At 43.3% G+C, this 13,307-nt stretch overlaps 1 protein-coding gene across 1 annotated transcript in view; it reads left to right on the forward strand.

The window, feature by feature from the left end:
- The window catches only part of prkcg (protein kinase C, gamma), a 108,552-nt gene extending 95,630 nt beyond the window's left edge, over positions 1–12,922 (forward strand). The window contains exons 15-18 of the mRNA XM_071395054.1: positions 210–290; positions 911–1,018; positions 1,258–1,398; positions 11,653–12,922. Coding sequence (XP_071251155.1) covers positions 210–290; positions 911–1,018; positions 1,258–1,398; positions 11,653–11,814 — 492 coding nt within the window. The 3' untranslated portion in view covers positions 11,815–12,922. The remainder of the gene's footprint in view (positions 1–209; positions 291–910; positions 1,019–1,257; positions 1,399–11,652) is intronic.
- Positions 12,923–13,307: the final 385 nt, after the last annotated feature.

Consider the following 13,307-nt stretch of genomic DNA (forward strand, 5'->3'; position numbering starts at 1 on the left):
CTCTCTCTGTCTCTCTCTCTCTCTCTCTCTCTCTCTGTCTCTCTCTCTCTCTGTCGCTCTGTCTCTCTGTCGCTCTGTCTCTCTCTCTCTCTGTCTCTATCTCTCTTCCTCACAAACACACATAGTGTATATAGTGTATCTACAGATGTACAGCGTTTCCTGGCCCTCTGTGTAATCCTGTGCTCCCTCCTGTCCTCCCTGTCTGTCAGATTGTAGCCTATCAGTCCTATGGTAAGGCAGTTGACTGGTGGTCGTATGGGGTGCTGCTCTATGAGATGTTGGCTGGACAGGTATAACTTGACTTCTCCATTCTATCTAGCATTGAATCTAGCACCAATGGCTTCAACACAATAGAAACAACTATGTCCTCTCTCTCTCAATTTCTATTTCAATTTAAGGGGCTTTATTGGCATGGAAAACATATGTTTACATTGCCAAAGCATGTGAAATAGATAATAAACAAAAGTGAAATAAACAATCAGAAATTAACAGTAAACATTACACTCACAGATTTCCAAAATAATAAAGACATTTCAAATGTAATATTATGTCTATATACAGTGTTGTAACGATGTGCAAATAGTTAAAGTACAAAAGGGAAAATAAACATAAATATTGGTTGTATTTACAATGGTGTTTGTTCTTCACTGGTTGCCCTTTTCTTGTAGCAACAGGTCACAAATCTTGTTGCTGTGATGGCACATTGTGGTATTTCACCCAGTAGATATGGGAGTTTATTAAAATTGGGTTTGCTTTCAAACTCTCTCTCTCTCCACCTCGCTCTCACCTCCCTCCCTCTTTTTCTATCTTCCTCCTCTCCCCTCTCCCCTCCCTCCCCATTCCCCCCTCCCCCTCCATACTCTCTCACCCCCCTCAACTCTCTCTTTCCTCCTCTTTCCTCCCCTCCCAGCCTCCCTTTGATGGTATTGATGAGGAGGAGTTGTTTCAGTCCATCATGGAGCAGAGTGTCTCCTATCCCAAGAGTCTGTCCCGTGAGGCCGTCGCCATCTGCAAGGGGGTAATCTACATTCAATTCACTTAGTCCCCTCAGGGACCGTCAAGAAGGCATATCTCACCGTGTCATTTTTAAGTCACCATGGTGGAACGTACAGCATACTACCCATGCAACTCTGCAAGAGGAGATTTCAAGACAATGCTCCATCGTTCTATTGCTCTCGCCCTCTTTTCTATCTCTCCTTCTCTCCGTTTTCCTCCATTTTCACACTCTTCTTCTTTCTTCCTCTCCGCTGTGCCCAGCTCCTGACCAAACACCCAGCGAAGCGACTGGGCGGAGGGGAGGAGGGGGAGAAAGAGATACGGGAGCATCCCTTCTTCCGTTGGATGGACTGGGACCGACTGGAGAGAATGGAGATACAGCCTCCCTTCAAACCCAGAACTGTTAGTCTCTACCTCTACCTCTTCCTCTACCTCCTCTATTCTCTCTCTCTTTCTATCTCTCTCTATCTCTCTCTCTCTACCTCTTTCTCTGTCTGTCTCGTTTCAATTCAATTCAAGGGGCTTTATTGGCATGGGAAACATGTGTTAACATTGCCAAAGCAAGTGAGGTAATAATAATATACAAAAGTGAAATAAACAATAAAAATTAACAGTAAACATTACACATACAGAAGTTTCAAAACAATAAAGACATTACAAATGTCATATTATATATATACAGTGTTGTAACAATGTACAAATGGTTAAAGTACACAAGGGAAAATAAATAACCATAAATATGGGTTGTATTTACAATGGTGTTTGTTCTTCACTAGTTGCCCTTTTCTTGTGGTAACAGGTCACAAATCTTGCTGCTGTGATGGCACACTGTGGAATTTCACCCAGTAGATATGGGAGTTTATCAAAATTGGATTTGTTTTCGAATTCTTTGTGGATCTGTGTAATCTGAGGGAAATATGTCTCTCTAATATGGTCATACACTGGGCAGGAGGTTAGGAAGTGCAGTTCAGTTTCCACCTCATTTTGTGGGCAGTGAGCACATAGCCTGTCTTCTCTTGAGAGCCATGTCTGCCTACGGCGGCCTTTCTCAATAGCAAGGCTATGCTCACTAAGTCTGTACATAGTCAAAGCTTTCCTTAAGTTTGGGTCAGTCACAGTGGTCAGGTATTCTGCCGCTGTGTACTCTCTGTTTAGGGCCAAATAGCATTCTAGTTTGCTCTGTTTTTTTGTTAATTCTTTCCAATGTGTCAAGTAATTATCTTTTTGTTTTCTCATGATTTGGTTGGGTCTAATTGTGCTGTTGTCCTGGGGCTCTGTGGGGTGTGTTTGTGTTTGTGAACAGAGCCCTAGGACCAGCTTGCTTAGGGGACTCTTCTCCAGGTTCATCTCTCTGTAGGTGATGGCTTTGTTATGGAAGGTTTGGGAATCGCTTCCTTTTAGGTGGTTGTAGAATTTAACGGCTCTTTTCTGGATTTTGATAATTAGTGGGTATCGGCCTAATTCTGCTCTGCATGCATTATTTGGTGTTCTACGTTGTACCCGGAGGATATTTTTGCAGAATTCTGCATGCAGAGTCTCAATTTGGTGTTTGTCCCATTTTGTGAAGTCTTGGTTGGTGAGCGGACCCCAGACCTCACAACCATGTCTCTCTCTCTTTCTATCTCTCTCTCTACCTCTTTCTCTGTCTGTCTGTCTCTCTCTTTTTCTCTCTCTCTCTCTTTCTATCTCTCTCTCTACCTCTTTCTATCTCTCTCTCTACCTCTTTCTATCTCTCTCTCTCTACCTCTTTCTCTGTCTACGTCTCTCTCTCTTTCTCTCTCTCTCTCTACCTCTTTCTCTGTCTGTCTCTTTCTATCTCTCTCTACCTCTTTCTCTGTCTACGTCTCTCTCTCTTTCTCTCTCTCTCTCTACCTCTTTTTCTGTCTGTCTCTTTCTATCTCTCTCTCTCTTTCAATTCAATTCAATTCAATTCAATTCAAGGGGCTTTATTGGCATGGGAAACATGTGTTAACATTGCCAAAGCAAGTGAGGTAGATAATATACAAAAGTCAAATAAACAATAAAAATGAACAGTAAACATTACACATGCAGAAGTTTCAAAACAATAAAGACATTACAAATGTCATATTATATATATGCAGTGTTGTAACAATGTACAAATGGTTAAAGCACACAAGTTAAAATAAATAAACATAAATATGGGTTGTATTTACAATGGTGTTTGTTCTTCACTGGTTGCCCTTTTCTTGTGGCAACAGGTCACAAATCTTGCTGCTGTGATGGCACACTGTGGAATTTCACCCAGTAGATATGGGAGTTTATCAAAATTGGATTTGTTTTCGAATTCTTTGTGGATCTGTGTAATCTGAGGGAAATATGTCTCTCTAATATGGTCATACATTGGGCAGGAGGTTAGGAAGTGCAGCTCAGTTTCCACCTCATTTTGTGGGCAGTGAGCACATAGCCTGTCTTCTCTTGAGAGCCATGTCTGCCTACGGCGGCCTTTCTCAATAGCAAGGCTATGCTCACTGAGTCTGTACATAGTCAAAGCTTTCCTTAGGTTTGGGTCAGTCACAGTGGTTAGGTATTCTGCCACTGTATACTCTCTGTTTAGGGCCAAATAGCATTCTAGTTTGCTCTGTTTTTTTGTTAATTCTTTCCAATGTGTCAAGTAATTATCTTTTTGTTTTCTCATGATTTGGTTGGGTCTAATTGTGCTGTTGTCCTGGGGCTCTGTGGGGTGTGTTTGTGTTTGTGAACAGAGCCCTAGGACCAGCTTGCTTAGGGGACTCTTCTCCAGGTTCATCTCTCTGTAGGTGATGGCTTTGTTATGGAAGGTTTGGGAATCGCTTCCTTTTAGGTGGTTGTAGAATTTAACGGCTCTTTTCTGGATTTTGATAATTAGTGGGTATCGGCCTAATTCTGCTCTGCGTGCATTATTTGGTGTTCTACGTTGTACACGGAGGATATTTTTGCAGAATTCTGCATGCAGAGTCTCAATTTGGTGTTTGTCCCATTTTGTGAAATCTTGGTTGGTGAGCGGACCCCAGACCTCACAACCATAAAGGGCAATGGGCTCTATGACTGATTCAAGTATTTTTAGCCAGATCCTAATTGGTATGTTGAAATTTATGTTCCTTTTGATGGCATAGAATGCCCTTCTTGCCTTGTCTCTCAGATCGTTCACAGCTCTGTGGAAGCTACCTGTGGTGCTGATGTTTAGGCCGAGGTATGTATAGGTTTTTGTGTGCTCTAGGGCAACGGTGTCTAGATGGAATTTGTGGTCCTGGCGACTGGACCTTTTTTGGAACACCATTATTTTGGTCTTACTGAGATTTACTGTCAGGGCCCAGGTCTGACAGAATCTGTGCAGAAGATCTAGGTGCTGCTGTAGGCCCTCCTTGCTTGGTGACAGAAGCACCAGATCATCAGCAAACAGTAGACATTTGACTTCGGATTCTAGTAGGGTGAGACCGGGTGCTGCAGACTGTTCTAGTGCCCGCGCCAATTCGTTGATATATATGTTGAAGAGGGTGGGGCTTAAGCTGCATCCCTGTCTCACCCCACGACCCTGTGTGAAGAAATGTGTGTGTTTTTTGCCAATTTTAACCGCACACTTGTTGTTTGTGTACATGGATTTTATGATGTCGTATGTTTTACCCCCAACACCACTTTCCATCAATTTGTATAGCAGACCCTCATGCCAAATTGAGTCGAAGGCTTTTTTGAAATCAACAAAGCATGAGAAGACTTTGCCTTTGTTTTGGTTTGTTTGGTTGTCAATTAGGGTGTGTAGGGTGAATACATGGTCTGTTGTACGGTAATTTGGTAAAAAGCCAATTTGACATTTGCTCAGTACATTGTTTTCATTGAGGAAATGTACGAGTCTGCTGTTAATGATAATGCAGAGTATTTTCCCAAGGTTACTGTTGACGCATATTCCACGGTAGTTATTGGGGTCAAATTTGTCTCCACTTTTGTGGATTGGGGTGATCAGTCCTTGGTTCCAAATATTGGGGAAGATGCCAGAGCTAAGGACGATGTTAAAGAGTTTTAATATAGCCAATTGGAATTTGTTGTCTGTATATTTGATCATTTCATTAAGGATACCATCAACACCACAGGCCTTTTTGGGTTGGAGGGTTTTTATTTTGTCCTGTAACTCATTCAAGGTAATTGGAGAATCCAGTGGGTTCTGGTAGTCTTTAATAGTTGATTCTAGGATTTGTATTTGATCATGTATATGTTTTTGCTCTTTATTCTTTGTTATAGAGCCAAAAAGATTGGAGAAGTGGTTTACCCATACATCTCCATTTTGGATAGATAATTCTTCGTGTTGTTGTTTGTTTAGTGTTTTCCAATTTTCCCAGAATTGGTTAGAGTCTATGGATTCTTCAATTACATTGAGCTGATTTCTGACGTGCTGTTCCTTCTTTTTCCGTAGTGTATTTCTGTATTGTTTTAGTGATTCACCGTAGTGAAGGCGTAGACTCAGGTTTTCCGGGTCTCTATGTTTTTGGTTGGACAGGTTTCTCAATTTATTTCTTAGATTTTTGCATTCTTTATCAAACCATTTGTCATTGTTGTTCATTTTCTTCGGTTTTCTATTTGAGATTTTTAGATTTGATAGGGAAGCTGAGAGGTCAAATATACTGTTAAGATTTTCTACTGCCAAGTTTACACCTTCACTATTGCAGTGGAACGTTTTACCCAGGAAGTTGTCTAAAAGGGATTGAATTTGCTGTTGCCTAATTGTTTTTTGGTAGGTTTCCAAACTGCATTCCTTCCATCTATAGCATTTCTTAATGTTACTCAGTTCCTTTGGCTTTGATGCCTCATGATTGAGTATTGCTCTGTTCAAGTAGACTGTGATTTTGCTGTGGTCTGATAGGGGTGTCAGTGGGCTGACTGTGAACGCTCTGAGAGACTCTGGGTTGAGGTCAGTGATAAAGTAGTCTACAGTGCTACTGCCAAGAGATGAGCTATAGGTGTACCTACCATAGGAGTCCCCTCGAAGCCTACCATTGACTATGTACATACCCAGCGTGCGACAGAGCTGCAGGAGTTGTGACCCGTTTTTGTTGGTTATGTTGTCATAGTTGTGCCTAGGTGGGCATATGGGGGAGGGAATGCTGTCACCTCCAGGTAGGTGTTTGTCCCCCTGTGTGCTGAGGGTGTCAGGTTCCTGTCCAGTTCTGGCATTTAGGTCGCCACAGACTAATACATGTCCCTGGGCCTGGAAATGATTGATTTCCCCCTCCAGGATGGAGAAGCTGTCTTCATTAAAGTATGGGGATTCTAGTGGGGGGATATAGGTAGCACACAGGAGGACATTTTTCTCTGTTAAGATAATTTCCTTTTGAATTTCTAGCCAAATGTAAAATGTTCCTGTTTTGATTAATTTAATGGAGTGAGTTAGGTCTGCTCTATACCAAATTAGCATTCCCCCTGAGTCCCTTCCCTGTTTCACACCTGGTAGTTTGGTGGATGGGACTACCAGCTCTCTGTAACCTAGAGGGCAACCAGTGGGTCCGTCTCCTCTATACCATGTTTCTTGCAGGATGACAATGTCTGCATTACCGATTTCTTTGGTGAAGTCCGGGTTCCTGCTCTTTAGGCCAAAGGCAGATGACCTCAGGCCTTGGATATTCCAGGATGATATAGTGAAGGCTTTTTGTTCCATAAAGTGTCCAATGTTGTTGGTCGGGGTTTGGCCTCAGGCCAGTAAGTGTGAGCAGAGCCTGCTGAGCATCTGGTACATGCCGTTGGCTTGGGCGAGTGTAAGAGTGGGGGTTGGGCCTGTTTGCCCGCTCACTACCTGGGCGTATGTGTGACTTCCATGTTGATGCCCTCTTTGCGGGGGTGGGGTGCATGGGGTGGGCAGGAGTGGCATGGGTCTGATCTGAGGGGGCCTAAATTGGGTGTGGGCATGGTTGATGTGGGGGGGGTGTGTAGGTCCAGGGGGGGGTCCTGGAGGTCTTGGAGGGTGTCTCGCTGGTCTGGGTGGGGTGTCTATTGATCTCTTGCTCCTGTGTGAAGTGTTGGGGCTTCGTTTGAGAGCGATGTCCTTTAGAGTCCGGGCAAAGGTGGGCACTGCTGCCTTGTAGAGGTGGACCTGGTCATAGAGGCTGTTCAAGTCCAGGGTGGAGTGGTGGGCCAGAAAAACATTTGGTTTTGAGGCACAGTCACGGGAAATGCTTGCGTTTACCCGCTGTATTGTAGCAGGGTGGAAGTCTTTTCGTGGTAGCAGGGTGGAGATAACCACTTGTGCGTTGGGGAAAGTAGAAGAAGCTTTTTCAATCACTCCCTTCAGTGCTGTGGCCACCCTTTCCTGCTGTGCTCTCAGGTCGTTTGTGCCTGTGTGTATTATTATGTGGCTAGGTGAGCCTAGTTTGTCCTCAGACAGAAGGTCTAGGGCGCGCTGGGTGTTTGGACACCAGAGTTTAGACACACTGTGTTTGGGAAAAAGTTTTTTTTCTTCTATATATTTCCCATTTGAGTCCATAAGAAGGACAATCTGTGTCTTGTGTTTGTCCCTAGTGGGTGTGGGGGGGTTGTCAGGAGGGCTATCAGGGTGGCTGACAGGGGGGGTGCTCAGAGGGGGTGAGAGCTGCTGGGCTTGGGGTTTTTCTTTTGTCTGTTCTGTTGTGATGTCGTTTCTATGGTCAGGGTCTGGTGTGGACTGTTCTGCTGTGGTGTCGAGACTTTTGTCGGGTGCTGAGGTGGGCTGTTCTGCTGGCGTCTCTGTGGGGATGGCCACCTCCCTAGTGGGTTGTTCTCTGTCATATGCCATCCCCCTCAACCTCTCCTCCAGCAGTCTGATCCTCTCCTCTAGTGCTCTGTTCTTCTCCTGCTCCTGCTCTTTCTCCTGTTGATGTTGTCTCACCACTGTCCATAGTGCAGATATGTCTTTCTCCACCTCCAGCTCTCCAGGTCTGGTTAAGGGGGTGTTGTTGTGCTGGACTGTTGTCTGGGTCTGTGCTGACTGGAGTGTGATCACCTGCTGTTCCAGCTCCACCTGCCTTACCTCCAGCTGGGTGAATTTATCCTTCATTTCAATGAGGGAGAAGTACTCTGTACTGGGAGGTTGACTGTCTGCTGAGGGTTGCTCGTCTGTGGGGTTATATGGTGAAGAGGTTTGGTCTGACCCACTTGGGGTGGGGGTATCTTTATCAAGGGAGAGCTTCTCCTGCTGGGCTAATTCTTTGATTAGGTGAAAGTCCAGCTGAAACTGTTTGTGGTTGCCCTGTACCAATACTGTTCCAGACTTATATAGGTTTATATTAGCTGACTCCTCGTCCTCCTTGTCAAGAATCCTGAGTTTCCACCCCTCGTTAACCCCCCCTCTCTTAACAGAGGGGTAGTGTGCTAATATAGCACTGTGCCATGCCTGGGGATGGTTTGTGTGGAAGATAAGGTTGCTGATGTTCCCATTTTTGTAATAGTCAGCAAAAAGTGTCTCTTGATTTTCCATAAGGAGCTTCATTTTGTGATCTTTTCTTGTCTTGTCATTTTTTACATGCACAGGGTACTGTATTTTAATTACTTCTGAGCAGCGGGAGGCAGCTTCTAAGGCCTCTCCATTTGGTTGGGGTAGACTATTCGACTCTCCTGCCATTGTTGGGCTAATGGGCTTTGACACCTCTCACTTGACACTTAAGTACTAGTTGAAGCTGTATCAAGCTTGGCAGAAATATGTTACTATTCAGTCCTTATAAAGTAGTGTCATGTATTTTTCTTCTTGGCTTTTGGAAATCAAATATAGTTTCAGACTAAACATTACTCACTCAGTTCCAGGTTGGGTGGTGTTCTCAGGTTTCTGTTGTTTTCCAGAGGATTTGCTGTATAGAATAATTAATCCTTGGTAGATGTGAACCTTCCAGGTGATTCCGTAAATCCGTCCAAAATCAGGTTGTAGGTTTTGAGTTTTGATTTGAAGTGAGGGTTATGTTGTAGAGGGTAGCATCCTGTATGGGTTCCTGACAAAAAATCCAAGTTTATCTAACTCTAAATGTATCTTTTTTAAAGAAAATGCTGAAAAATGCAGGAGCTCATCTGATCGTGACCTCTCTCTCTCTCTTTCTCTGTCTGTCTCTCTCTTTCTATCGCTCTCTCTACCTCTTTGTCTGTCTGTCTGTCTGTCTCTCTCTCTCTACCTCTTTCTCTGTCTGTCTCTTTCTATCTCTCTCTCTACCTCTTTCTATCTCTCTCTCTACCTCTTTCTATCTCTCTCTCTCTACCTCTTTCTCTGTCTACGTCTCTCTCTCTTTCTCTCTCTCTCTCTACCTCTTTCTCTGTCTGTCTCTTTCTATCTCTCTCTACCTCTTTCTCTGTCTATGTCTCTCTCTCTTTCTCTCTCTCTCTCTACCTCTTTCTCTGTCTGTCTCTTTCTATCTCTCTCTCTCTTTCTCTGTCTGTCTCTCTCTTTCTATCGCTCTCTCTACCTCTTTGTCTGTCTGTCTGTCTGTCTCTCTCTCTCTACCTCTTTCTCTGTCTGTCTCTTTCTATCTCTCTCTCTACCTCTTTCTATCTCTCTCTCTACCTCTTTCTATCTCTCTCTCTCTACCTCTTTCTCTGTCTACGTCTCTCTCTCTTTCTCTCTCTCTCTACCTCTTTCTCTGTCTGTCTCTTTCTATCTCTCTCTACCTCTTTCTCTGTCTATGTCTCTCTCTCTTTCTCTCTCTCTCTCTACCTCTTTCTCTGTCTGTCTCTTTCTATCTCTCTCTCTCTTTCTCTGTCTGTCTCTCTCTTTCTATCGCTCTCTCTACCTCTTTGTCTGTCTGTCTGTCTGTCTCTCTCTCTCTACCTCTTTCTCTGTCTGTCTCTTTCTATCAATTCAATTCAATTCAATTCAATTGACATGGCAAGTTATTATTACTTACATTGTCAAAGTATACATATCGAAAAATTTAAATAAAATATATATGTATATATATATACAAAATATATATATATTTATATATAAATAAATGGTGGGACTAACAGCAATAATAATAGTCGTAGTGGACATGGGATTACCATTAATAACAGCTACAACAACAATATTAATCAGAACAACAATACATTAAAGCAACAGTAGTAGACCAGTGTCAACATGACTGAGAAGACACATGACCTGGTACGAAAGACAAAACAAAACTAAGCTAAATGGGAAATATTATCAACATTACTTTGCATTTTTCACTGGCTGTCCCTCAGGCTGTCCCTCTATCTCTCTCTACCTCTTTCTCTGTCTGTCTCTCTCTCTTTCGGTCTCTCTCTCTCTCTTTCTCTGTCTGTCTCTCTCTCTTTCGGTCTCTCTCTCTCTCTTTCTCTGTCTGTCTCTCTCTTTCTATCTCTCTCTCTACCTCTTTCTCAGTCTGTCTGTCTGTCTGTCTGTCTCTCTCTCTCTCTCTCTCTACATCTTTCTCTGTCTACGTCTCTTTCTCTTTCTATCTCTCTCTCTCTACCTCTTTCTCTGTCTACGTCTCTCTTTCTATCTCTCTCTCTACCTCTTTCTCTGTCTGTCTGTCTCTTTCTATCTCTCTCTCTACCTCTTTCTCTGTCTGTCTCTCTCTCTTTCGGTCTCTCTCTCTCTCTTTCTCCATCTGTCTCTCTTTCTCTCTCAATTCAATTCAATTCAAGGGGCTTTATTGGCATGGGAAACATGTGTTAACATTGCCAAAGCAAGTGAGGTAGATATTATACAAAAGTGAAATAAACAATACAAATTAACAGTAAACATTACACATACAGAAGTTTCAAAACAATAAAGACATTACAAATGTTATATTATATATATACAGTGTTGTAAAGATGTGCAAATAGTTAAAGTACAAAAGGGAAAATAAATACACATAAATATGGGTTGTATTTACAATGGTGTTTGTTCTTCACTGGTTGCCCTTTTCTTGTGGCAACAGGTCACAAATCTTGCTGCTGTGATGGCACACTGTGGTATTTCACCCAGTAGATATGGGAGTTTATCAAAATTGGATTTGTTTTCTAATTCTTTGTGGATCTGTGTAATCTGAGGGAAATATGTGTCTCTAATATGGTCATACATTTAGCAGGAGGTTAGGAAGTGCAGCTCAGTTTCCACCTCATTTTGTGGACAGTGTGCACATAGCCTGTCTTCTCTTGAGAGCCATGTCTGCCTACGGCGGCCTTTCTCACGTGTCCGTTTTTCTCCCTCATCACTATATACTGTATACAGTATATATCTCCTCATTCCCAGAGACCTGGAACATTCTGGAACAGACAGGGGTGTCATAACAGTCATAACCCTTTCACCCCGGGGTCCCGCCCCCTTGTCTTGTATGCAAATCTATGCCATCATTAGCCTGTCACTTATCAGTCTGTGGCCGTGCCAGCCAATGGCTGAATGGGCAGTGAGGTGTGAGAATGTGCTCTGGGGTCAGAGGCCAGGCCCATTAGCCAAATGAGATTCATATCAACCAGCAGAGCAGCTGTCACATGTTGAGGGGAACACGGACCACACGTGTCATGCTTTACTGTACACCTGAGGGAGAGAGAAGGAGGGAGAGAGAAGGAGGGAGAGAGAGAGGGAGCAAGAAATAGAAAGAGGGAGAGGGAGAGAGATAATTAATGTGTGGATGTGTGTGTGGAAGAAGGAGTTTGATTTTTCTCTCAGTCCTTTATTTCATGTGTATATACAGTATGTGTTCTATGTGTAATATTCTCTCTCTCTCTCAGGGTGGGAAGAAAGGGGAGAACTTTGACAAGTTCTTCACGGCGGCTCCGTCCGTGCTGACACCCTCTGACCCTGACGTGCTGGCGGCCATTGACCAGGAAGACTTCCTGGGCTTCTCCTTCATTAACCCTGAGCTCGCCCCCCCGACCCTCACTGCCATCTGAGGGGGGGCAGCTCTCTCTCTCCACCCACTCTTTTTTGAAGGGCACAACTCTGTTTCGCTCTACTCTCCTCTCTTTCGGAGGGGGAAGCTCTCTGTATTTTTATCCTCTTCTCTTGGTCTGAAGGGAGCAGCTCTGTCTCTCTCTATCCTCTCTGTTTGAGGGGGAGGGAGCAGCTCTGTCTCTCTCTATCCTCTCTGTTTGAGGGGGAGGGAGCAGCTCTGTCTCTCTCTATCCTCTCTGTTTGAGGGGGAGGGAGCAGCTCTGTCTCTCTCTATCCTCTCTGTTTGAGGGGGAGGGAGCAGCTCTGTCTCTCTCTATCCTCTCTGTTTGAGGGGGAGGGAGCAGCTCTGTCTCTCTCTATCCTCTCTGTTTGAGGGGGGAGGGAGCAGCTCTGTCTCTCTCTATCCTCTCTGTTTGAGGGGGAGGGAGCAGCTCTGTCTCTCTCTATCCTCTCTGTTTAAGGGGGAGGGAGCAGCTCTGTCTCTCTCTATCCTCTCTGTTTGAGGGGGAGGGAGCAGCTCTATCTCTCTCTATCCTCTCTGTTTGAGGGGGGAGGGAGAGCTCCCCCCACATTCCCCTCACTGTCTAACAGTCAATTTCTAAAGAAAATAAGTTCAAAACAGAGAATAGCACACAATTTAAACACAAACAATCAGTATACACAACCTACAGATAACTCTCCCTCTCTGCTATACTCTAGAGCCTGGGTTCATGGCTTATTTTTCAGAGGAAAATCTGTGTGAGGGCAGATTAGCGGTAAAAGTCAAATAACACATTTAGTTGATGCAATGCATACAAAGCAACATTACTTTTATTTAAAGTTGATGCAGTTAATTGCAAACAGATACTGTAAGATGACACTGAATCTGACTTAAATCTATAGTGATTATAAGGTAAATGTATTTTATGACATGGTATCATGCTATTGTAGTATCAATATCAGATGTATTACATAGAAATACAGTTAGAGCTGTCTATATCCCAAATGTATAATCTATTACTTATGAAATTAATTACCTCTGATATTATGTGAAGCAGTATTTCTTGTGTCATGTAATGTCATATTGTGTTCTATTACATTGTTCTATTATATTATTACCAAAAATTGCTCCTTGTTTTGTCTTTCCAATTTAACTTCAATTCATTGATGATATAGTTGTGATATATAGCTAGAAACCTAGAAGATGGGTAAAAAATCTAATCAATCATTATATATTACTGCTTGAAGAAAAGTTGCTCCTAATCAGTGATCTGGGATCAGATTCCCCTACCTACCCCCAGTCCTAACTTTAACCATTAGACCTGAGGTGAATGGTAACCATTCATGAAAATGAAACCATCTAACCCTGTGTTCTGCGGTTAAGGGTGACTTTAACTAACTACATGATTACTTACTCTCCCATCTCCATCAACAAATCAAATATTTTCCACCAGATATGAAGACTACCAAGTCAACCATCTGATTCATGTTTCCATACTGTACAGCTATGCCC

This window comes from Salvelinus alpinus, chromosome 4 (assembly GCF_045679555.1).
Source record: "Salvelinus alpinus chromosome 4, SLU_Salpinus.1, whole genome shotgun sequence".
Taxonomy (NCBI): domain Eukaryota; kingdom Metazoa; phylum Chordata; class Actinopteri; order Salmoniformes; family Salmonidae; genus Salvelinus; species Salvelinus alpinus.